Here is a 26,717-nt window from a genome sequence, read left to right as displayed (position 1 = left end):
CAAACCCCATTCTTTGCCCAAATCCCCCCCCAAAATGTAATTGTTATGAAGGTAACGAGTAACAACGTTGATATTACATTGTTCTTAAATATGAATAATACAAGGAAACCATATTATTAACTTGAAATATATTATTTAATACTTATTTGCATTGTTTACATTTCGGCAGATTGTACATACATATTATCAAAATCAACATGCTCTGTACACCACTCTTTCTCTATTACAAATCGGTCAAATACGATATAAAACGAGATTACTGCCCCACAACTCTAACTGCGTTCAAATAATATGCGTTTAATTTTGCGTATTCTATACATGCATGTAACGCATTTTTATATGATGTAATTAGGAAGAGACCAAGGTTGGTTACATTTTTTTTGTATCAAGAAGTTTTTTTTTGTCAACAACTTCAATTCACATACAAAATGAAATACATATATCAAGTAAAATATCATCTCTATACAAATTAATAGATACATTGAACTTATTGAAGACTCATATATTTAACACTTAGCACTTTCTCTTTTTTTTCCTTTACTGTTACAATAAAACCTAATAAACTCAACGTACTCAATCTTTGAGTGTCATATTATATTCAGAACATAAAACAGAAATTTAAAAAATACACAAAAATAAATCATTAATAAAACCTTTTCGAACTGAAGCTATTGAATATCTTCATAAAACCCCAAACACCTCGGCCTCTTCACCATGTTCACTCAAATTTTTCATATCCTATAACACCATAGTCTTGGCCTTGGACCCGACCCTACCAACCACCCCAACATGTGGGGGGGGGTGCTCAAAATCGATTTTATTTGCATGGTGAAAATCAGAATGTGCTTATCTTTGTTTAGCTTGGACTTTGGTATAATATCAAAGATTATACATTGGTTTATCGTTAGTGGATATAATTTAAATACAAAAAAGAAAAGTATGCTGTCAATCTGACTTATTCCCAAATTCAATTTAAATGCTAAAATTAAAGGGGACGTTTACCCTGAAAAAGTTTGTTGGAAAAATAGCAGGGAAAAATGGTGAACGTTTGAGGAAAAAAGATTAAGAAAGTTATTAAAATTCTAAGGTTTGGATTTGTGACGTCACAAACGAAGAGCTGCTCTATTATGTTATGTAATTTGTTTGATTTACTGAAGGTATAGTAAAAAATCATTTTCAGTTTTCTGAGGAAATGATATTTCATTGATTTTTTTACAATGTATGTTATATGTAAGTAAGCTGCTTACATAATGACGTCACCAAATAATAAAAATTCTAACATTTTTGACCTTTAATGGATTTTCCTGAAACCTACGGCAACATTTTTTATTATTTTTTTCTGCTATTTTTACCCTAAATTTTTTCTCAGAGTGAACTTCCCCTTTATTAAGTTTACTAATGTGCTTCCCTAAAATACTAATACTGATAATATAATGCACTTCATAAGGATACCAATGTACATGTAAGTGCCACATTTTGGTTCAATAATACTTTTAATTTGTAAAAGCTCTTCCATAAAAATAATCAACTATATGTGTTCATTAATTGTAATGGTAGTGATATTTGACCTGATTGCTAAGAAAACATGAACGCTTGTAAGTAAGCAAGCAACCAGAGGACCGACGGCTTAAGGTCCTCTCCGAGGGATAATATAATTGATATCTTGCTCTTTGTTCATACTTCATAGTACACGTTTTGGCAGTGATACAGCCGTGATCTACATGTATACTGTCGAAAAATATATAGGCCTAGCGAAAGAACTAATCATATATCCATCGTCAGTTCGTCACTAATTCAAACAAATTTGACAGCTTCAGATTGCATTTTCGAATATTGTAAATTCATCTAATACAGCACAATTTGTTGAACTCATACAAAGAAATGGCAGGATATGGCTAACGCAGTAAAATATCAAGTTTGTAAGCAAAATTATGAGCTTGAAGATAAATGGAGATGTGGGCTCTACTGTACATGTAAGTTTAATAGTCACTATGTGTATCGTTGAGTAGGAATTAACAACAAAGGGTCAATAACAGCCATAACTCTGGTATTTTAGACTGGTACTTTACAGATACGTTTAGTGAGTGAGCAGTTTGAGAAAAAGGAGGATATATTGATCAGCAAATATTCTGTAGTGACCATTCGTCGCTGTTCAAATACCTCATTAGTCACATCCTTAAAATATACAAGCATGGCATTGGGTGGGTGTTAATCGGGAGGGGAATGGGGGGGGGGGGGCAGTCCCCCGTTTATTATTTTACATACCTACGGTACTTTGTTCGTGTACGTTTAAAAAAATGAAATGGTCATCATATTCTCTTTCTACTTAAACATGCAAAAATTGTAAGCAAAGTCCCTCACTTATAAATTAAAAAAAAAATAGCTTGCAGAACTTAACAAAATTTACCATTGACTTTTCATGAAGCGTCAAATGAGATGCTATACATACATTACTTCCAGATATGCAAGGCCTATTATCACACGCCAAATTAAGTTCATTCAAATATGGATTTGGTATAAGAATTTGAATATTATATTTCAACTTTCGCTGATTTGGAGAGTTTATTCTCAGCCCGTTTGGCTTTGCAGTGTAGACGTTTTTTGTAAAACGGTTCATAGCACATGTCACATCTTCATGAGACATAGGTAGTACTAAGTATACAAAACTACAAAGTGTACTACCCTATGTCGTTGTCTGTATGAATAGTGGAATGATAATTCTGGAATGCGGTGTCGTTCTTCGTGAATCGGAGAACAGCACACCATGGCAGAATGCGCTTTGAATACGTTCCATACATTATACTTAGTAAGTACAGTTGTAAATTTCATACAGTTGTAAATTTCATATTTCATAACCCTGCACCGTATTATTGATAGCATTAAGACGAGTATAGTGTTTAGTTTCTAAATTGAACAATCAGTGTTTGGATTCGCAATTCCCTGTAACCACATGACCATTTTCATGCTGGTTTAAAAATACATCAATCATTTTATCTCGAACTTCTTCGGCTAGTTTTGGTACATCGTCTAACGTCAAACCAGTTGTAGGAATAGCAGGTAATACTGTTGACGTTACTTCACCTACAAGGAATAGAAATTAAACGTAAATACTATAATACTAGTAGATGGAAAATATGTAGGATCATCATAAAGTACATTATGATGATTTAATAAGATACGAACGATTTAATGAATAATGAACTATTTTGTACAAATCCTATACTCTTATAACAAAGTAGTCAAATTGACTAGATCAGTAGTCGGCTGGGTACAACTGATATGTCTAGTCATATTTCTGACGTATATTTTAGTCATAAATAACACTGTTTTTATAGTAAAATACGAACAGAGAAAATAGATATGAGGTCAATTCCAGCGTAACGGACATGACGTTCAGACAAATTTTTGTAATTCAAAGGTTTATACAGTAGAATTAGCAGTGTTTTGATAATTGTTACTAAGCTTATCAGACACATTTAAATATCAGTTACATACACATAAAATTTCAAATCGTTACGTTGAATAGTTGTGGAGAAATTGCACTCTTTGTGAGCGTAACGGACATTACACGAAATGGACGAAGCATTTTTACCTCCTATTGCTTATCAAAATTCCTGTGAATTCTTAGATTGCATGCACCTGATGTTGGTGTTAATGTACTCTTAAGATCATGCTCTATCCATAAAATGGTTTTTTACAACAGTTTTGCAGTCCATTCTGTATTCATATCTCAAAATGTAGCGTAACGGACATGACACACGAAGTGTAATGGACATGACAGTTTCATCCACTTTTTGTAAGCGAATATAACTATTTTATTACAAGATATGGTACAAGTCTAATTGTTTACACGTTAAGGCTAGAGGTTAGAGACACACATAACTAGTAATCTGTAATATCTCCTATTATTTTGCAATTTGAGAGGGGGGCTTTTCGTACAATATTTATAAAACAAAAAAATATTTAGAAAAATTTCTTTTACACCTGTTAACAACAGTTAATGAGTATTTTCCAGTTAATACCATCTGCTACACCTAATTATAGGAGAAAAAGTTGATAGTAAACTAAAGATTATTTTTCATTCATGGCTTAATATTTGATAATATACATTAGCGTAACGGACATGACACCCTTACGAGGTGAACTTCATCAGCACTTCTTAGTTTCAAAATTAAAAAATATGAAGAATGAATTTAATTATGTAACAGCAAAGTACCTTTACTAACATTCTTAGAAAAAATATGTAGATATTATTAGCAGGTATCATTAATTTAATAGCTATAGCCTACATGATAATTTTATATAAAATACAATGTTTATTGTACCACTACGACACACTGAGAAGTCCAAATCTCATTTTTTGTGAGAAGAAAACAAAATGAACCAGACCTGTATAAATCAAAGATGAACATATTATGAAATGTATTTATGATAAAGAATATGTACTAGTATTAATGTCAGTTTTAAGATTAAAAAAATGACATTAATAAGTATTTTAAAATTTAATAGCCATACCTGGAAACCAGTCTTTCATTATCGAGTATGTATGAGTTGAAAGGTAATCGGAATGTTTGTAAATTGCTTCTGAGATTTTCTTTCATTCAAAGTAAATATCCTGAGTATAAATCATCCTTTCATTAAATCTTGAATGTTCTAAATCTTACGATCTTGCTTGCTGACAAATGTGGCTGTATCTAAATTTGTTGCATTGACCGCACTGCTATGAAGATACATCATTCAAATCGTGATTTTGGCTGACCAAAATACTATGATGAAATAATTTAATTGATCGCGCCCCATTCCTTCCACAGCCCCTTTGCTTTGTGATATTGCAAAGAAGTGCCACTGTAGATTCATGGATTCATAGAGCTACATCATGTAACATATATCTGAATCAATACAAACTTGTTTTTAAATGTGAGCCCGTGCCATCACTGAAGAAGTACAGGTTGGTGAAAGTCAGATACTTTGAAGCAACATCATCAATGATCTCATGAATTCACAAGTTGGAGTTTTATCATGCTCCAAACTGTCAGTGCAAAAAGATAATCAATTGCATTGTTCAAACACAAATGATGCAGATTGTGATCTGAGTATGTTGCCAGATCTAGCTGCATCATATTATGTGGCATACCGTTAATTTTTTAGAAAAATCTACCTGAACAAGAGCTGAACTTTCATCATTCTCCAACTTCTGAAAATAGCTTGAATGACATGCAGATTCTAGGAGTTATTACATCCAGCTATCCTCAAGCAATTGAGACTGACCTCAGTCTGTGACACTGAGCCTAATATTTTGTTTTTGTGAATGCTGCCTTTTGTCATATAAAAGGCGTCATGTCCGTTACGCGAATTGTCATGTCCGTTACGCCATTTTTATGAAAATGGGAAATGGTAAGGGAAAATGATTGCTACACATGGTAGGGGGTTTAATTCTAACATAGAATCTGAATCTGCAGTACCTTCAGACAAATTTCCTGTAAGCTGTGAAAACTTTGAGTGAAAAACGTAACGGACATGACACTGATTATGGTAAAGAAATCACACAAGTCTAGAGACAAATTTCTCTAAAATTGATGAATGGCAAAAAATTTACCGATGATTTTCTGTTGATTTAAACATTAATCAACTATTCAAAAGTTAAAAGAGACCTCTGTGACCTTGTTTGCTTTTAGTAGAGACAGGAAAGTTGAATTGTTTAAAAATAGCCACATTTTTTACTTTTTGCAATATACTATTCTATTTTTTTGATGATGGAAAAAACTACAAAATTTTATCAATATTTTGATTTTTCTATTGGAAATTGAGACTTTATAGATTACTTTTTAAGAAAATTTGACTGCTTAAGTGAAATCCAAAACTTCATTTTTTCTCTAAAGTGAACATTTTCCATGGAATTGCCCATGAGTAGAAAAATAGTTACACCCAGCTGACTCGAATAATTAGTCATTTTGACTGATTTGTTTTGAGAGTGTTGGCTTCACGGGATTATTTGTATTTTGCAGATTCTAATCTGTCAAAGGAATTCGAATGACATTTTTTCAATGTGCTTTGAGAAATTTAACCCTGTCTGATAAAATCAGACCACACATTAAATGAACTAAAAGTCGAACTATCAATATAATACTTATCACTGTTGTCGTAGTGAAGAGCATGGATTCTTATTAATACGATCATTTCATTAGATGTCCTTTCAAATCTCCACTTCCTATCCTCCATCTGAATTTATTGGTCATTGGAAATAAATTAAGATCAACTGCGGTTAGAGACCGGTCGAACTTTTGATTTAAATGTAAATATCAATGATTTGATTTCAAATCGTTTGCGATGGGAACATAATCTAAAAGATTTAGATTATGTGATTTACTTCAATAACTCCATAACTCCATACATCTACTTGATTTGCTAGTTCAGCCCTCTGGACTGCCATACCCAAAAGAATGGAATATAATCAGATATCTTCAATTGCTCTTAAGAATTAATACACAAAACCTTTATCATTTAAGGATTAAACAAATTTTAAGCTTCAACCAACCTTTAATTTATATTGGGCGAGCTTTCGTCCACTTCTGTGGACTTTCTCAAGCCAATTGATCAGTCACAAAGTTTGCTGCCTTATAGGAATACAGAGATACAGATCAACACAGGCAGCCGCAAACTTTGTGACTGATCGATTGGCTTGAGAAAGTCCAAAGGATTGGACGAAAGCACGCTCCATATAAATCAAAGGTTGGTTGAAGCTTAAGATTTGTTTAATGCCCTTAAGATGTTATGAAGATATCCATCCAAGATGCTGTTTGTACCCCATTCCTGCTCTCTCTGCCTCGTCTTCACCCTTACCCCGATGTTTTTTAATACTAACCTGGTTCGAATATATATTCATGGAAGTTGAAGAATTTATCTTGTGACGACAATACTACTGGAACAATAGGAACCTGAGAACAGAATAAATCAAATTAAAGATGAGCCATTTGGAGGGATTAGAATTAAAAAAGATAGTTTCGACCGAGTCGATTGAGTAAATTGCTCGATGCATCATGTGGATCGAGTTGAATGAGTAACTTGCTTAATGCACTTGTAACTTTTGAATAAAGTAAACAAGTGAATTCATATAACAATAATTTACCAATTACCATTTTTTCGTACTGAAACTTTTTGTTTATTTGGGGACAAATTTTGCGCTTTGTTATATCTATACATCAGTAATCCTCGTATCTTCCAATCATTTTCAACTTAGAGGAAGTGAAGAGTATATTAATGAAGTGACCTACATTATATTGATCATGTTGATTGTTGTCTTCTAAAAGCGGAACTTTTCGTAATTCATGGTTTGTGTAGTAATGAACAAATCGAAGATGTCAAGCAAAGTGGGATCTGTAATTTATTTACATAGATGGATTATAACAACAAGTAATTCATTGCAAAAGTATATTTTACATTCTTCAGAAAAAAAGTAAAAATTCGACGACGTTATTGTTTTTGCGCATTTTGTATCTTTATTTCAAAGTCGTTCTTTAAGACAAGCATAACTTTTGGATTCATGATACACCGCACCAGAAATGTCTTTGTTCAACATGTGAAAGTTTGACCCTATATTTAGGACGCATGCCATTCAATATTTGCAAAGTATGCCAAGAAATTCCTCGTTTTTTATCCCTTTCATTAAAAAAAACCCCACAAAGGCTCTAAAGTTGATTGTTCATTCTGGGGGTTAGCCCCTTTGGAGAGAACAGAACAGTCCCTTCATTCTGCAAGTCTCGGTAACTACAAACTCTAGTATTACAGAATAGTGATACCGATTGTGATATATGTCAAGGTTTTCTTCAGAATCATCCCCTTGTCATAATTATCAAATATACAGAAGCTGGATCCTTGTGACATTCAATATCTATGCTCGCAGAATGTACAGGACTTAAATGGAACAGTTATTCAGATTTCAGAAGGACAGATCCTTAACAAATATTGTTCAGGGAGTAACTGTATCGCATGATGTATTGCTACGAAGGGTTTGGAACTTTCGATGCTCATTTGAGCATTTCTCGCGGCTCAGGGGTATATCATATTAGCCCAGTCATTTTAGCCCAAATTTTGACCAAACTTGGAACAAATTGCAACAGATTTTTTTTTATCACAATGCATTTCTGTAAGGTCCCTAGTGCAACATACTAAAAGTCCCAAACTTTCCGAATAGGGGAAAGGCATCTAATTTGCATAAATCCAAGATGGCTGCCAAAATTAATTGATATGCCTTATCCTTAATATTTTTTGTACAGATAATGGAAAAATCTTGAAATGAATACGCAATTCACTATGATTAAGATATCATAAATCGGTTGCAATCGTTTCCGGGACTGTCCGGTTCATATTTTTCGAAAAATGTGAGAAATTATGCCAAAATTTCCGTGTTTTTGGTCAAAAATTCGCATGTGCATTGAAATCTTTCTGTTTTAACATTAGCATCAACAACTAATGTAAAATATCAGCATTCGACAAGAAAGAGGATATATCAACGAAAAAATTGATATGCTTCATAACAGTATTAATGTCTTAACTTGCTTAGATTAAGGGCAAATACATCCGAATGTATTATGCGATATTGCGATAAAGTGACACCAAAAACCAACCTCCGTGTCCAGTCACCCTTTTATATCGACTACAACGCGATCGCTTGGATGCCTTTGGAGATAGTACAATATACTAAATCGGTCTTGCCTTGCCTTTCTTGGTGTGACTAACACGCGTAAATACAACGACGTCTAGCGATACAAAGGTGTATATTACTTAAATTGATATGTGGGCAAAGGGCTTTTTCTTCATTTGAAAGTAACTTTTATGTTAATGAAATTTCTTAGAAAAAGTTAGATGATGCATAATTGATCTGCATGTTGTATGCAATTACGTTCAAGAACATCACAGCATAGTCCCGCAATAGCTTGTCAAAGTTACCCCGTTATCCGTAGCTCAACTATTAAAAATATCGTGCTTTTAGGAGCCCCCAATGTGACAACGCGGTGTTTTGCTACAAGGAAAAAAAACTTTTATTGTCTAGAAATCACTTGGAGGCAAAAGAGCAGGCTTTTCTCTTTGAGTTACATATAAAGAAGTGATGGCACATCAAAGCCTACCCTTTCAGGGGTCTTCTGAAGTCACCAACCCCTTTTTGTATTTTGCTCATTTCTTGGAAAATTCGCGCAAATTTTAGCTCCATTGAGGCAACAGGCGTTTCCCCTTTGCAGTAAACCGATTTAATTGTTTTGTAAGCACTTGGGGATGGAAAAATAGATTTTCTTCTATCAGCTAAATTTAAAGAAGTGCTGGCACAGCAAAGTCTATCCCCTGCGGGGTTCGCTAAAGTCAATCATCCCTTTTCCATATTTTGCCAATTTATGGAAAAATCTATAAATCCGGAGCCCTCATTGAGGCAAAAAGATGTTTCTGCTACAGTGTAAGCCACTTTTATTGTTTTAAAACCACTTGGAAACAAAAGAGTAGTCTATGTGCTACGTATAAAGAAGTGCTGGCACATCAAAGACTACATCCTTTAGGGAGCTGCTGAAATCACCCCACCCCTTAAGCGTATTTTGCCCATTTCTTGTAAAATTTTGGAGCCCCAATGAGGTAAAAGGCGTTTCCCCCTTTGCAGTAGACCACTTTCATTCTTTGGAACCACTTGGAGATAACAAAATTAGATTTTCCTCCATCAGCTACATACAAAGAAGTGCTGGCACAGCAAACCCTACCTCTCAGGGGTTTGCCGAAGTCAACAATCCCTTTTCCATATTTTGCCTATTTATGGAAAAATCTATCAATTCGGAGCCCTCATTGATGCAAGAATGTTTTATATATATATATATAGCACACCACTTTCATTGTTTCGTAACCACTTGGAGATGAAAAAAAATCCTTTATATCAGCTACATAAGAAGTTCTGGCTCAGCAAAGCCTACCACCTTAGGGGTTCCCTAAGTCTCCCCACCCTTTTTGCCTATTTTCCCCTCCTTATTTTATTTATAATTTATGGGGGAAATCTGCCAATTTGGAGCCCCTATTAAGGCAAAACGTTGTTTCTGCTCTATAGCAAACTTCTTTCATTGTTTCATAACCACTTGGAGATAAAAAAGTAGATTTTCCTCCATCAACTACAATAAAGAAGTGCTGGCTCAGCAAAGCCTATACCTCCCTTAGGGGTTCCCGAAGTCTCAAAATTGCAGTTTTTGACCCCCCCCCCATTCGGGCAAAAGGCATTTCTGCTATATGGTTAAGTCACTTTTATTATTTGAAACTTAAAGATGAGTAGGTTTAGTCTATCAGCGCATCGACCCTTCCCTCTTCAGGGACTCCAAATTGACAGATTTTCCCATAAATTGGCAAAATACGGCGCATCGACCCCTTCCCTCTTCAGGGGCTCCAAATTGACAGATTTTTCCCATAAATTGGCAAAATACGGAAAAAAGTGCTACTTTGGTATACAGTTAAATAGTAGTATAATAGGATGTGGCAGGTCTAATAGCTATACATCTTATTTTTCTCTTGATCTTTGAGATCGAGCAAGCAGAAAATGTCATTATTTTGGTGTACAATGTCACGTGACTAGCATATGATAGTTTCCGTGCCTAGACCCTTTCATGTTAAACAATTAATACAGTCCAAACAGAATCGAATTTATGTATTTAATGTTAATAGTAACAATGTTCTTGTGGTATAAATCTTTGCTTACTGATATTTATGATATAGCGATAGTTTGAGGAAGTCAATGTTTATAGTATATCGAGGCCGGAATTGATATGATTTGTAATCGGGTCTGAGTACATAGTATACACTGGCGTCGTCTGCTAAGTAAACTTAATGAGCGAATATGACCAAAATTAACCATTATGTTTATGCAAATTAGAACACTTTCCCCTATTCGGATTTTCTGGGACTTTTAGTATGGTCTTCTATGGACCTCAAAGAAACGTTCTGCATTGGAATAAATTCTGTTGCAATTTGTTCCAAGTGAAAATTTAAAATGACTGGACTATATACACTTTCCATGCCGAAGTACTTCATGTTATCTTAGTATCAAAGGCCATCATTGTCTTTTCGAGCATTGTGCATCATTTTAAATATTCTGTCTAGAATATAAAATTCATAACAAACGAAAAGCAAATTGCAACGTGATAGTGGAACGTCAAATATGATAGTATACCTCCTTACATTTGGGATCTTTACAATAGATACACTCACAAATCTGCCTAATAGCAATCGTGATTCATTTAACATGTTAAATCAAAAGGGATGTATTTTTCGGGTGTTAAAAGAGTGCCACAGGGTGGGGGTGTTGGAGGGGGGGGGGGGGATGGTTCTTACCTGCGCTAGGACTGCTAAATTAAAAGCACCTTTCTTGAATGGCAGCAATGGTCCATCTGTTTGTTTTCGAGATTTCAGTCTGCGAGTTCCCTCTGGAAACACCCAAACACGACGCTGTCAGAAAGTTTAAACAATTCAACAAAAAGAAAAGAAATGGGTGTAGTTGGTGTGGATTTTCAGTGCATCAGAGTTTCCTCATTTTTGGTTGTCCTGTTTCATATCTTGCTCTAAATCCACAGAAAATGGTAATTGATACTATAATAATCTTGACGAAAAGAAAAAAAATCATAGAATTAAACTTCTGAAATTCTGAAGGAGATCGGATAAATGAAAATAATCTAAAAAGCATTGGTCATGTGTTTGTGACGAATGTCGAGGGGGTTCCAACCTCGAATTCTCCAAACTATATGAGGAAATCAGAAAACAAAATGAGAGATTTATTCCTTTAAAGTTTGTTTAGGATTAGACAAAAGGTGTGATCTTAAATTGGTCTTAAAGAATTTTGACTATAAGGTAAAGCAAAAAACCTTTTATAGACTTTTACGCGTTTTGATGAGATCAGACAGATGGATTTCAATGGTACCATCGCTCTGGAATACGAATATATATATATATATATATATATATATATATATATATATATATATATATATATATATATATATACATGTATATAAACTCCTCAAAAAGGTTTGAAAATCTGACTTTGATCGATAATCCCTCGGTTTTTAGTAAATATCAATGTTTGATAAATATTAATGAATAGATCATTTAATTTTCTTTAAAATGATACCCTACGTGATATGATTATTGTTCACATGGAGGTGCAGTGCCTTGAAATATGGGGTAAGGTGAACATTCAAAAGTTGCAAAATGACACAATATTGAAAGTCACTCTTCTTTTTTCCGTGGTGATGAGCTAGTTTCTTAGCGGTTTCTTTTGATTTTGATCGATAATCCCTCCTCGGTTTTAGTAAATATCAATGTGTAATTAATGTCAATGAATAGATCATTTAAATCTCTTTAAAATTATACCCTACAATTTCTGATTATGGTTCACATGGAGGTGCAGTGCCTTGAAAAGTAGGGCAAGGTCAAAATTCAAAAGTTGCAAAATGACACAATACTGAAGGTCACTGTTCTTTTTTCCTTAGTGATGAGTGAGTTTCTCAACGGTTTCTTTAATTGCTTTCATGCTACTTAAGGCCCCCATCAACAAGAAATTAAACACACCTCTGCACAAGTAACACATAACAAACATGCATGGGTATTTCCAACCATGGTATCTCACAGAATCATCACTACATAAACCACAACAAATCATCAAAAATGAAGAAGTGGGGGTTTGAATTGAATGGATTTTCATCTCTATTGACACAGACAAAAGAATCATGTTCTGTATTGACCCTCCATGCCTATTTCTGCCCGTTTTGCAGCTTTTCATTCAGACCTCATCCAACACTTATGAATCCTGCTCCTCTCGTGATGGCATGATCATAACAAGCAGGGTATCATCTAAAAGACAAATGATCTTTTGAATGATGTCAAATATGCATTGTGTGCAATTGGGAGTTGGGAGATATTAATGGCAAACCCAGATTTCAAATCTGTTTTGCTCGTTTTGCAGCTTTTCAATTCAGACCTTATCCAACACTTTTGAATCCTGCTCTTTTCGTGATGGCATGATCATAACAAACGTATCATTTTAAAGAGAATTAAATGATCTTTTAAACGATGTCAAATATGCATTGTGTAAATTTGGGAGTTGGGAGAAATTAATGGCCAAACTCAGATTTCCAAACTTTTTTGAGGGTTTTATATATATATATATATATATATATATATATATATATATATATATATATATATATATATATATATATATATATATATATATATATACATATATATATATATATATATATATATATCAACCATGATGTGAGGTATACACCTACTGTTAAATTTTCGTAAACCATCTTCCCCTTTGGGGGGAGGTTGCTAGACCCTTTCTATTTCTTCATGTTATGATTTATCACCAACCTTAAATTTTTGAATAGCATCCACCGCGTTACGTAACATGTCCTTTGCACTTGCCGAGTCCTTCCTGTCAACAAATATCGTCCCACTCAGGATCAGACACAATCCGAAGGGTCCCGTGTATTTCATCATCTTCTTCATTATTACAACGCAATTCCCAGGCCAAATGTCCTCATGCAGAATAACTGAAATCGAAAAAAAAAACAAATAGTGAAGGATTGTTTACTATCAGGGAAAGTTTTTTGTCTTGAAATGCATTCCTATAACTGAATGGAATATTTTGTCACGCTGTTTGTTAACTATCCTTATTTTGTTGGTTGCTTCATTATGTTCATTATTCTGTTATTCTTATTTTGCAGTTTTGCTGTTTATTATTCATATTTCCATTGACATTCCAGTAGTTGTTAATCCACTTCATCTTTTACAGTTGGAATCCAGAATACTTTCATGCATTATTAGTTGTTGCTATGTCCGGCAAGCATTCTTGTCATGATTAGCGAGAAAACCTGACAAAGTACACTTGGCATTGGAATGAATTATTACAAGTAAGTTATTATGCCAGTCGGCTGGATGAATTGCCTGATGGATAAATATGATTCCTTAGAGTAACAATGAATCACAATTTACTATCAATTTTAAATAGACTATGCTTAGGGAGCATTTCATAAAACTTTCGTCAGTGATCTTTGCTGTTTTGCTCTCAGCCAATCGGACGCAAGGATATCGGTAGCTTTTAACAATATTCAGTGAACAACACTGACTTTCCGTTTCATGAAATGCTTCCCTGGGCTTACTTGGGCTGTCTAGAGAGCTTTGGTGATTGCAGACAACGACGAAGGGACCTTCGGGGTACGAGCATCCTCTCCGTTTAATGGTGAGACGACAAAGGGGTAACTGGAAGTACTTCCCGTATTTCATTAACCACCTATTAAGATATACAGAAAGCAGGAACAGAAAAAAGAAATCAAGTGAGAAATGTGCAGTAGTTATGTATTATGTTTAATTTCCATTCACTTTACAATAAAAGACGGAGACACTGTAGAGCCTGAATTTTTCTTTCTAGAGTGATAAAGTTTTAATATTTGTTTGAACATTAAAAAAAAAGGTTTTTAATCGTTATAGAATGTAAATCATGCATCCACTAAGCTTTAATTTCTTCATGAAGTGTCTTATTTATCAGTGGTAAATGTCTCATTGTTTTTTTAGCCATCCCATAATTTAGTAATAATGTGGCTTGGCGTACTTAAAGCTCAAGTCCACACCAGAAAATGTTGATTTGAATCAATAGAAGAAAATTGTGACGAAAGTTATGACATCTTAAAGTTTCCCTTATTTTTCACAGAACATGCACGACTAAGTGAAATGCAAATGAGAGAGTTGATGATGTCACTCGCTCACTATTTATTTCTTGTTTGAATTAAACGATATTTCAATTTTTACAGATCTGACCAGAAGGACCAACTTGACTGAACCACATAATCTAAAAACAATGGTGATTTCACATGTTCAGGGACGAATAAAACCGTGTTTCACACGATAAGTAGGAGAAAAATAAAACATTTCATATTTTACATAATAAAATACGAAAGAAATAGTGAGTGAGTAATGTCATCACTCTCCTGATTCACATGCAGACCGGGATGTGCATATAACTTTTGTGAAATCAAGCAAAATTAAAAAATGTCATAACATTCTTATTTTACATCCGATTTTGATGAAATGTTCAGTGTTATGCTTGTTAGATTTTTCTCTTTTTATCCAAATTGAATTTTGTTGGGGTGGACTTGTCGTTTAAGGAGATCCGCCGTTTATCTGAAGTCACATTCTGATTAATGATTCTATAAATTCAATGACATGGATTATTAAAAGAAGTCGAGTTTGAGAGGCTCCCAGGCAAAGCAACCCCAAACGCCCGCATCCCTCTGCAATTGGGATTATATACCACAACGTTGACCCGTACTTGATTAGTGTTCACTATTATGATGATTAGTTACTCCAAATTTATCTCACATATTCAAACTGCGATAAAATGGTATATGCCAGTAAAGGCATCCCTGCTTGAGGAACAGTGCCTGGAAATAAGACTATTTATTGGAAATGAAAGCCACTTGTGTACCTGTTGTCAATTAAATGGTTGTACAAGATGATGGCCTTGTCAGTACCACAGTCCTTGCCATATTGATCTCGTAACATTGAACATGCAGGGGGAAATTCAAAGCTAGAGCAAATGTCAAGTAGCAAAACTAATTTATTTTCGGTATTTAGCTAACGGTGATCTGCAAATCTGGTGTTAGAAATAGAAGGCTAATATTTAGATATCATTAATCTCATGAGATTAAATTTACCTGAAAATGAAAGAGCAACTCGTTAAAGGGATGGTCCGGGCTAAAATCCACAGAGCAAAATGCTGAAAATTTCATCAAAATCGGATAGCAAAAAAAAGTTATTGAATTTTGAAGTTTATCAATATTTTGTGAAAACAGTATATGCACATCGTAATGAATATTCATTAGGTGGGCTGATGATGTCACTTCCCCACTTTCCCTTTTCTTATGTTATTACATGAAATCATAAATGTTTCAGTATTTCTTAAATTGTCTCCATTATGATGAAATATAAGTTGCAGCAAAACATAACTAATGCACTTAATCACTTGTCAATCCAATTGTTTTAGTTCTTGGTAGAATTTGTTTTTAAATAAACTCAATTTCATATTATAAAATACAAATAACAAGTGGGGATATGACATCACCAGCCCACCTAATGAATATTCATAAAGACATGCCTAAGACTTTTTCACCGGATAATGCAAATCTTTAAAATTCAATAACTTCGTTATTTGTTATCCGATTTTGATCAAATTTTCAGCATTTCGCTTTGTGAATTTTACTTCTATTTATTAAGATATAAATATCTCCAGCCTGGACCATCCCTTTAGTTTTGACCGTTTACAAGTTAAAAATCTTATATTTTGTTATAGATTTTCGACTTAATAATCAGAAAATAATTTACCCCTTCAAAAAAATTCCCTTTCTCCTTTTTCTTTGTCATGATGGAACCCTTTTCGGGGGGGGGGGGGGGTGCACTGGAGCCCCCACATCTATACGTCGGTATGTCCGTCTGACACCGCATCGCTCAACTTATTGATGTTGAAGACATCACACCTGTGCGGATTCCACATTTCCCATCTCGTGGCAAGGTTGAGATGTAGACTCTCAATAAAATGTTACATGTTTACCTTTTGTTATTTCAACGGAAAATAAAACGTACTTATACCTCAGCTGGGTGATTTATTTGTCACTTCGAATGTGTCCTTTACCCTACACTACCTGAAAATTAATTAATTTTCCATATCTGCCAGCCCTAAGAAATCTTTGTTATTGGAAATGAGGCAGGGGAAATGTGAATACAACCAGTACTGAATTTATTCTCCCAATTATTTGGCATATAGTGTTTTTCCAAACGGCTGTCAACAAATAACAATATTGATTGGAATAACTGTCCGCGGTTCCGTTGTACGCGCGATTCGAAGGCCCACTGGTGCAGAAAATATAGATTCAATTTCTGGGAATTCAACCTTGGTTTTGATTAACTGTTATAATGAGGTTTAGCAACAAAGTGAAAAGGACTAGCGAGGTCTCATAGTTCAGTCTAGACATCGTGAAGAAAAGCTGAATAAGTCTATAGATAAATCCTTAATTCGCGGCTGAGCTAATATGGCTATGCTCTACATCCATGTTATGACATTGACATGGTGGCATTCGAACGAATTAGTTTATAGAATGAGTATAATCAAATCAACAACTTGATAACTTGAACAAACCAGTGAAAATAGCATCGCTTTCATAAAAATAACAAACTTGAGCAGTATTTTTCAAGGTTTTACAAGGAGAACTACACAATAATGATATTCTGGAAGGGTTCTCACGTACATGTATTACTATGAAATATTAACTTGCTCCAAGAGGGGTTGGTCCCTGACCCTGTCTAGTGGCATTCTGTAAGGGAGCTGTAGGCGTATTCGTGTACGAAAGAAAAAATTTCAACTGTCACAAATAAAGACCCCCCCCCCTCCCCCCCAAAAGGGGTGACCTTTTATAATTATAGCCTCAGTTCCATCAGCCTCACTCCTCGGTATATCGTGTTAAAAAATTGCAAATTTTGAAGAAAATTATCTTGATCATTTCCATCCAATTTCGATAATTTCTCAGTATTTTGATTAATAGATTTAGTGTGACGTATTTCATTGGAGATGTTGTGTTTGCCTGTATCTGAAAATTCACTTTGTGTTGTTGACACACGACTGCGTTCGATCGTCACAGCGAAAGTGATCTCCTGTAGTCTCCGTGTATATAGTGCGCATACATAATGAGGATTAGGGGTTATTGTCTACAATACATGCAGTCAACTGTCAGGTGCGTCTATTTATGAGAGCAATATTATGTTCGAACATTGATATCACTAAGCGCCCCCTGTATTAGGAACTGGGTATTATAGAATTCTTTAGTCACTTTTAGAATAGGTGTTGGATCCCATGGATTCAGTTTATGTGGAATAATACTGTGGTATAGCCGCCCCACGGCTAGCAGGTCCATGGGAGTAGTGTAGGCCTACTAGTGTTGCGTAGGTAAACCGTGTTAATTTTACAAGTGCTTGAGCAAAACATTTTAATAGTACTGGTACCAACAAGACCCGAACACCATTATCATTTGCATAAGCTCTTAATTAATTCGAGAAAGTGGTGGAGGTCGGAATGGATAAGGTTATGTGAAGTTTAATGAGATTCAGAAATATACTATCGTGTAGTCAGCACAGTCGGCCAAACTATAGGCCTATAATAATAAATGAAGTAGGAAACCAGAGTCGTGGGTCAAATAGACCCCATCTGCTATAGCTTATAAGTTATAGGCTTTAACATCACTTATTAACATTCTCACATTTGAACTTGTAGCCAGGCCTCATGGCGGGAGCATATCCTTTGTGCATTTTATAAATAAAACTTTGGAATTATAGAACGAAATGCCTGTCGCCAGAAATTACAACTGACTTGATGACTCACCAGGCGTTCTTGGGACTCCCAGGGTTCAGCATCAGCAAGGGGATGAAGAGTACACCAAAGATCATATATGAAGCGATGACAGTCAAGTACCTTACGTAGAATGCTCCAAACCTGCTTCTCGTAACCAAAATCACAGTTCCAACCGTCACCACGAAAAACACTGTCCACTTCAGTGTTGAACCCGGCGACGAGTGCGTTGTATTTTCATACACAATTTGATCCTCCATCGTAATACTGTTATATGTCTTATTGATGTTTTCACAGTCTGGAAAAGCGTTATATAATCGTACACGTTTCGACCTTTTTCCCCATGGGAATCCTCGTCTCTGAGTTCAGCTTCATGCATGCCCCGGAAACTCGCTTTCCCGTTTGTGCGTTTATGACCTCTTCGTTATGGAAGGGAAAGGGCCACAAGTATTACAGTACACATGATGTTATGTAAACAATATTGATTCAGCAAACTGCACTGAACGTAAAACCACTTCTATAGCCTATTCAGAATCAAAAGGACTGTATGGTCTGTGAATGGCTGACAGACCGAATGCTATTCTTATCCCGGGGGGCCGCTTCCATTCACGAGTGGATACCATGCTCGACCATGGGGTCTCGAAAAGCACCCTAAACACGTAATTTCCATATTCTGAAAATGCACCCCTTAACAAGTATTGGCGAGTGAAACCCTACCCATAACAAGTATTGGAAACAAAACAATACTCCTGGCAAATATTACCTGAAATGAACCCCTAAACATGTACAGGAATTTCTTATTGTTACGGGTCCTTCGGTCGTCGTATCGGCTTTACCTTATTTGGTTTAGTACGACCCCACCTTCTACACCTCGCGCAAATCGGACTCTAAACACGAAGTGTTGGGGCAAAAAGGACATCCTTTATAAAACATTTTAATTTTGTTTTATGATCCCCGCAAATTCGACCTTAAACACGTAATTTTCCTAGCGAAATAGATAACCCTTTTTTCATTATTTTTGTGTTTTTGACACCCTTATCACGTTACGTACGTAACGTGCCCTGTCGTGAAAAAACACCCTTTTTACGTGTTTTTTGGTCGCGCATGGTATCCACTCGTCAATGTAAGTGCCCCCCCCCCCGTATTCTGTTGTGCAATAATGTCTTGAGTTGTCCCCCGAGATGGGTTAAAGATTTGAACGGTTCATTCGTTCATGTTGCAGGTCCGTGATTGAGAAAAGCGAGACCCACGGTGTTCAGCTATTGCTTCCTTTCGTATAGACCGGATGTCACCACGAAAGCTGTAGGATATTAAAAAGAGGAAGTCAAATTTGCCGTTAATTGTCTTTTTTTTTCCAAAAAGCTGTACCATGTAAACAAACAACATCATTCGATCACATTATGCTTAACTGTTTCATCTTAATAATTTTACTAGAAAGTATAATAGGCTGCATAAATCAAAGGACTCAAAACCTTGATGTATTCATTTGTCATAAATACGAATCAGACAGACGGCCGAGGGAAACATTTTAAAAAATACTATATTCGTAATTTTATATCATTAAAGCGTGCATGGAATGCTTCATTTTAGAATAATATTGATAGAGTAACATGAAGCGCAAATGAGAAATGCGGAATTATGAATCATAAGTGACAACAGAAACGAGAAGCAACAACAGAATACTTCATGAAGTCATTAATTTTAGTGAAGTGTTGTAAAAAATAGATCAATGTAGACATGACAGATCCTATGGGTCGATAGCTGCTTCATTAACCCCAAGTTAAGAGGTTTGAAGATGGTATAATCTCAAAGTTTGTTGAAGGCCGGCGTCTTCATTTTCTATGAATGGGTTGAATGGCCGATTGATAACTCAAAAATCATCATACTGATTAGTGACTTACCAATTAAAGATAAATACCAGTTGTGATAACGATCTTATAATGAGTTCGAACAGAATCCAATAAAATGACCATGGAAGTGTTTGTATGAATAAGAAATATGTGCCAAATGACTCTTAATTTCGAACAAATTTGTATAATTTCTGAAAAATCATGACTAAATAAGCACGCTATTCCATAAAAATGTTGGTTTTTTCCAAGTAATGTTTATACCCTGTTCCACATAATTGTCTATTTGTGATCGGTGATCTTCAGAATTGTCGGTTTTCAGTAATAATTTAATGATTTCTCAACGGTAAGTTTATTTCAATGTACCAGACAGACGTAAGATAAAGGCGTAACTATCGGCTGCCCCCAAGAAAAAAAAAACGGGAGAAAAGGGAGAAAGCAAGAGAAACAAAGTGGGGGGGATGTTATATTATGTTATTTGCCTTCTATATATTCATTTAATATCATAAGAAATATATGTTTGTTCATAACTTTATGAAACATAATTTGCTTAAGTTAGGGCCTATGTGTTCATCATTCCTTGTGCTCGCATTATCTGTTTAACATTAACGAGATATTATCCTAAACATCCAGTTTTCAAATCAACATACACCAAATTTCCTCGCACTCCGAGTTATTATCATATGCTTTTTTCATGACTAAAGTGATCACCCCTTTTATAAGGTCAGAATTAAAACACTTCTAGTCTGTGCTTACGTTCGCACTATAGTGGATTGGTGAGATATGTCTGCTCTTCATGAGTATAGTCCTTAAAATGCCCCCCTTTCAGGTTTTCATTAAAAAATCATAAATATTTCATAAATAAAATGTAGCTCACCTGGTATCCTATCTAGGCTATTTTTTCATCCAAAAATCAATTTATCCTACCTGCATGATTACAGCAAGTGTCTGTCATGTCAGACGTTGATTCCAAAAGCATACTGTGGTGCAGATATAACAACAGACCGGTCTACGTGGGTACGCATATTACACGTTGTCCAATGTTCAAATGCATCTGCATGACAACTAAAGTGCGACCTGCTGATAGCAGACGACTCCTCGACAGGATTTTACAAAATGGATTGCGCGCTCAAAATATAGACATCTATTAATAAAGACAACAAAGGGAATTAGCCCAGCTGCTGCACCGGGTATAGTAGTGGTGACGAACTTGATAATAATACTGCTTGCTATTCCATGGAGGCATGTGTGCGTGCGGTGCACTGTATGTACTAGGTGAAATTATCATAATCGCCCGATCATGCCGATCGACTTGGCATATGACCCCATAAATGACACGGACTTCGAGCGCAATGCTCAGTTGTTATAGACCACGTCTCGAACCGTTCAGATTTTAAATTAATCGCTTACCTTGACATGCCTGAAATATAGCATTTGAAATACGGGTAAAAATATTATGAATTTCGTTCCTGATGGGTATAGTGGGATATTAATGTTATTCAGAGCAAATTTAAAGAATTTATGCATATTTCCCGGCCATTACGCGTTGCTCTGTTCAATTTCCCTTTATTTTTATTTCATTTTGGAATTAATTTTGCTATCGTTTATGGGGGGGGGGGGGGTTCATGCAATATGCTGATCTTTTTCCGATTCTTGGACTAATATTATTAAAATGGTGAGATTTAGTAAAGGTACTGATTTTTTCATTCTTAAAGAATGAACCCTGATATCTCTATTGTTATCGAATGTAATTCCGTTTTTATGTTGTTAATGTATTATTTTAGATACCCCATCCATGATATTCAAAGGCCAAGTCCACCCCTGAAAATTGTTGATTTGAATCGATATAGAAAAATAAAACAAACATAACGCTGCCAATTTCATCAAAATCGGATGTAAAATAAGAAAGTTATGACATTTTTAAGTTTCGCTTATAACTCAGCGATATGCAAATGAGAGAGTCGATGGTGTCCATCGCTCACTATTTCTTTTGTTTTTTTTATAGTTTGAATTATACAATATTTCAATTTTTACAGATTTGACAATAGGGACCAACTTGACTTAACCATAAACTGTCAAAATAATGGTAATTCCACATGTTCAGGGAGTGATAAAAAAAATATTAATATGACAATGGGGAGAAAATTAGAATTGTTCATATAATGAAATACAAAAGAAATAGTGAGTGGGTGACGTCATCAGTCTGCCAATTTGCATACCGTCTATAATGTGTATATAACTGTTTTTTGTGAAATTAAGCGAAACTTTATAACTTTCTTACTTTACATCCGATTTTGATGAAATTTTCAGTGTTTTGCTTGTTGAATTTATCTCCTTTTATTCAAATTAACTTTTTGGTGGGGTGGACTTGTCCTTTAATTGCGATGATTTTATAACCGTATAAATCCATTAAAATTCTTATTGCTTGTCCGATTTTCCTAAAGATTTTCTTAAACCGCTTGTATGCATATTACTTCTTTTGTTAATTACACAGAAAAAACAAAATTATACAACCTGTATAAAATTTTATACAACCGCTGTTTACTATATGAACCTTACAACTGTTGTTTGAAAATTATACAACCCTCGGTTGTTCAAAATTTAAACAGCAGGTTGTATAAAAATTTTATACAAATTATGTTTAAAACTTGGTTTTATACAGCGGGTTGTAAAAAGATTTTTATGCAATACTGATTAAATTTTGTGCAACTGTATAAACTATGGTTGTATAAAAAAAAACTGTTCAAAAATGGTTGTATAAAAGAAGGAGGCAAAGAAGAAGGCAAAGGAGAAACTTTTATGGTTTCAGTTTCATTCAAGATATTTATTCTTGCATTTCACACCTGCACAGTAAAGTATGCATGTTTTACATTACATACATAGGAGGCAATACTCCCAAAACTTTTTTTTACAAGGTATCACTTAAAAACACTATGTAACACTGTGAAAGACTCTGACATACGAAATCGGAACACGGACGAGTAGATTCAATCCTGCACGGGAAAGGTAGAAAATTTTGAAATGTGTACAAAATATGAAGAAATGTCCATAACTTATCATTGACGTATTTGCTGCCCTCTTGTTATCAATATATATTTTTAAAAAGCAGAAATTTTCTTATTACTTGTTTCAGTAACAGTAATTTATTTTATTCCCCCCCCCCGCTTTTTTTTACAAGAAAGTCAGACACCTGTGTGCTTTCACAAATGCGAAAGATTAACATTATCCTAAAAAGATGGGGATCCTTGTAGTGATCTTAAGTATGCAGAAAATCTCAATCCAGGCATTATATCTAAGAAGTACTCTGATAACTAACTTGCAACAGTGAAGAATTCACATTTTTTCATATTTCAAATAGCTATTTGATACATAAATAAATGAAAATAACATTGAATATTGGCATGATAACTTTAGACAAAAATGTCATTACAATTTCATGAAACATTGCAAATAACAAGACTCATAAATATTAAATCTATTTCAACCTATTTCGATGCCTAAGACGGGGGGGGGGGGGGGGCTGATAGTCTGATACAGCCCCTCTTATGATCTCGATCGCAACAAAACTTGGTACGAGTGTTACCCGTCGCATAATCTACAAAACTACAAGATCATTTTCTGCGAACAAGCTCATTGCTAATTAATTATGCTAATTTATGCGTAGAATCAAAATTTTGCTTTAACTAACTAAATAATGCCCCTAAAATGCAAATTTGGGGTACACAGACACTTTATATGAATCTGATCAAATGTACAAAAAAAAAATCAAAATCACATTTAATTTTTTTATGTATTTTATTGTTTTCTAAATTTCTTATGTATTTCTCAATTTGTTATTGTTCTTCAATGGAAATTGTCAGGGACTTATTTGGACCATAAATAAGATGGAATTAATAAATTTCAATCAGTAAAAGGAAAAATAATGATAAATTTGCCTAAAAACTCTATTTGCATTGGATTTGTACACAAATTCACATTTTTGTTAAATTTTGGGTCTGCATGCACTTACGAAATGCGTTATTTCGGAACCGCGTATCCGGGGGTCGGAAATTTGGTCTCAAAAGTTGCGCGAGACTTGAATGTAAAGAGTCAGTGAGCGACGCGGTCAAAAAACTTTACACGGCGGCTTTATTACGAAAAAATGTCGATCGGGGGACCAATTCAGCTCCCCTCAAAATTTTTTGACCATGTCGCTCACTAACTTTTTACTTTCAAGTCTGGCGCAACTCTTGAGACCAAAATTGTGACCCCCGGGTACGCCGTTCCGAAATTACGCAACATTTCGTAAGTGCATGCAGACCCAAAATTAATCAAAAACGTGAATTTGTGTACAAATCCAATGCAAATAGTGTTTTTAGCCAAAATTCATAAATGTATCAATATTTTTCCTTTTACTGCTTAAAACCTATTAATTTTATCTTTTTTATGGTCAAAAGTCTCCAACAATTTCCATTGAAAAAAAGTAGATAAACAAAGAAAAACAAAAGAAATTTAGAAAACAATAGAACACATAAGAAAATAAATGTGATGTTGAAATTTTTTAAAAATAAATTTGATCAGATGCCTATCTAGAGTATGTGGAACAAAAATTAGCAATTCAGGGGCATTATTTTATTAATTAGAGCAATCTATGATTTTACGCATAAATTAGCATAATTAATGAGACATGCAATTCTTTGCAGAATTTGACATTATAGTTTTGTGATAATGCCATGGGTAACACGTGTGCCAATTTTCGTCTCGATCGCGCCATCCACGGCGGAGATCGTAGGGGGGGGGGCTGAATTAGCCCCCCCCCCCGTCTTCTTAGGCGTCGAAATAGCCCAGTCTATTTAGGGTGTAGCCACTGAATACTATGTGAGCAAAGCAAATATGAAATATATGTCCTATTACAGACCCAAGCTCAGCATTACTGCAGGCCAAAGTGAAATAAGTGTGCAATGGATGAAAAATTAGAGGGTGGTATCCAATTATGGTACAAAAGATCCTTCGGTTTTAATGCATTGAGCAAATGTTCAGTTGCTGAATATTTAAAGGACAAGTCCACCCCAACAAAAACTTGATTTGAATAAAAAGAGAAAAATTCAAAAAGCATAACACTGAAAATTTCAACAAAATCTGATGTAAAATAAGATAGTTATGGCATTTTAAAGTTTCAACAAAATAGTTATATGAACGAGCTAGTTGCATCCAAATGAGAGTTGATGACATCACTCACTATTTCTTTTGTATTTTATTATATGAAATATTTCATTTTCTCATCATTGTCATGTGAAATGAAGTTTCATTCCTCCCTGAACACGTGGAATTCCATTATTTTAACATTTTGTGCTTCAGGCAAGGAGGTCCTAATTGCCAAATTCGTAAAAATTGACATATTGTATAATTCAAACAATAAAAACAAAAGAAATAGTGAGTGACATCATCGACTCTCTCATTTGGATTTTACTGGCTTGTTCATATAACTATTTTGTTGAAAATAAGCGAAACTTTGAAGTGTCATAATTTTCCTATTTTGCATCTGATTTTGATGAAATTTTCAGCATTGTGCTTGTCTGATTTTTCTTTATTGATTCAAATCAACATTTTTCTGAGGTGGACTTGACCTTTAAATAAATTCAACGATGGAACATTCATAATTAGCATTGAGAAAGTATCGAAATGAGTCAAATTTATCCTGGCACAACAAGTTGGAATAAAGATTGTCATCTAAATGTTTCAGACATGCCTTAGAAGATTCTTTCTTGTATTTGCATGAAATCTGGAAAGATGATGTGTACTGGACTTAAAGTTCTTACAACAAAGATAACAAGAACTGTTCTTCTGCACCAAAAGGTGAAATTATTCAAACAACTCTTTAAATTAGCCAACCGTCATAAAAAATGCCATTTGACCTAAAAATATTTACATGTGATCAATAGAATAAGAAACGAGCACTCCTCTTAACCCCAACTAGACCAGGCTTTTTTGGCTGCTCTGTGGGGGGGGGGGGTGCCCCGGGAGCCACTTACATTGACAAGAGGATACCATGCGCGACCTAAAAAACAGGTAAAAAGGATGTCTTTTAATGACATGGCACGTTGCGTATGTAACGTGATAATGGTGTAAAAAATACAAATATAATGAAAAAGGGGTATCTATTTTGCTAGGAAAATCACGTGTTTAGGGTCAAATTTGCGGGGACGATAAAACAAAATAAAAATGTTTCATACAAGATGTCCTTTTTGCCCTAACACTTCGTGTTTAGAGTCTGATTTGCACGTAGAGTAGAAGATGGGGTCGTACCAAACCAACTAAGGTAAAGCAGACAACCGAAGGACCCGTAACAATAAAACATTCCTGTACTTGTTTAGGGGTTCATTTCAGGGAATATTTGCCAAGAGTATCGTTTTGTTTCCAATAGTTGTTAAGGGTAGGGTTTCACACGCCAATACTTGTTAAGGGGTGCATGTTCC

General features: G+C 34.8%; 1 protein-coding gene across 2 annotated transcripts; it reads right to left on the bottom strand.

Annotated features, from left to right (window-relative positions):
• Window positions 1–118: 118 nt before the first annotated feature.
• LOC121428808 (1-acyl-sn-glycerol-3-phosphate acyltransferase alpha-like) lies at window positions 119–21,522 on the bottom strand. 2 transcript variants are annotated; one of them, XM_041625652.1, is made up of 8 exons: window positions 21,190–21,522; window positions 19,666–19,715; window positions 18,449–18,834; window positions 14,184–14,314; window positions 13,393–13,574; window positions 11,350–11,463; window positions 6,863–6,935; window positions 119–3,081 (listed from the first exon to the last, which is right to left on the bottom strand). In XM_041625652.1, exons 3-8 carry the CDS (start codon window positions 18,673–18,675, stop codon window positions 2,918–2,920), a joined length of 891 nt encoding a protein of 296 aa, XP_041481586.1. In that variant the 5' UTR covers window positions 18,676–18,834; window positions 19,666–19,715; window positions 21,190–21,522; the 3' UTR covers window positions 119–2,917. The 2 variants fall into 2 exon arrangements, with proteins under 2 accessions (XP_041481586.1, XP_041481585.1); XM_041625651.1 differs by lacking the exons at window positions 19,666–19,715; window positions 21,190–21,522 and having other exon boundaries at window positions 18,449–19,069.
• Between the last annotated feature and the right edge of the window lie 5,195 nt (window positions 21,523–26,717).

Source organism: Lytechinus variegatus, chromosome 15, assembly GCF_018143015.1.
Source record: "Lytechinus variegatus isolate NC3 chromosome 15, Lvar_3.0, whole genome shotgun sequence".
In the NCBI taxonomy this organism is placed as follows: Eukaryota; Metazoa; Echinodermata; class Echinoidea; order Temnopleuroida; family Toxopneustidae; genus Lytechinus; species Lytechinus variegatus.
The sequence above is the reverse complement of the archived record's forward strand: the minus strand, read 5'-3'. Positions and strand labels throughout refer to the sequence as shown.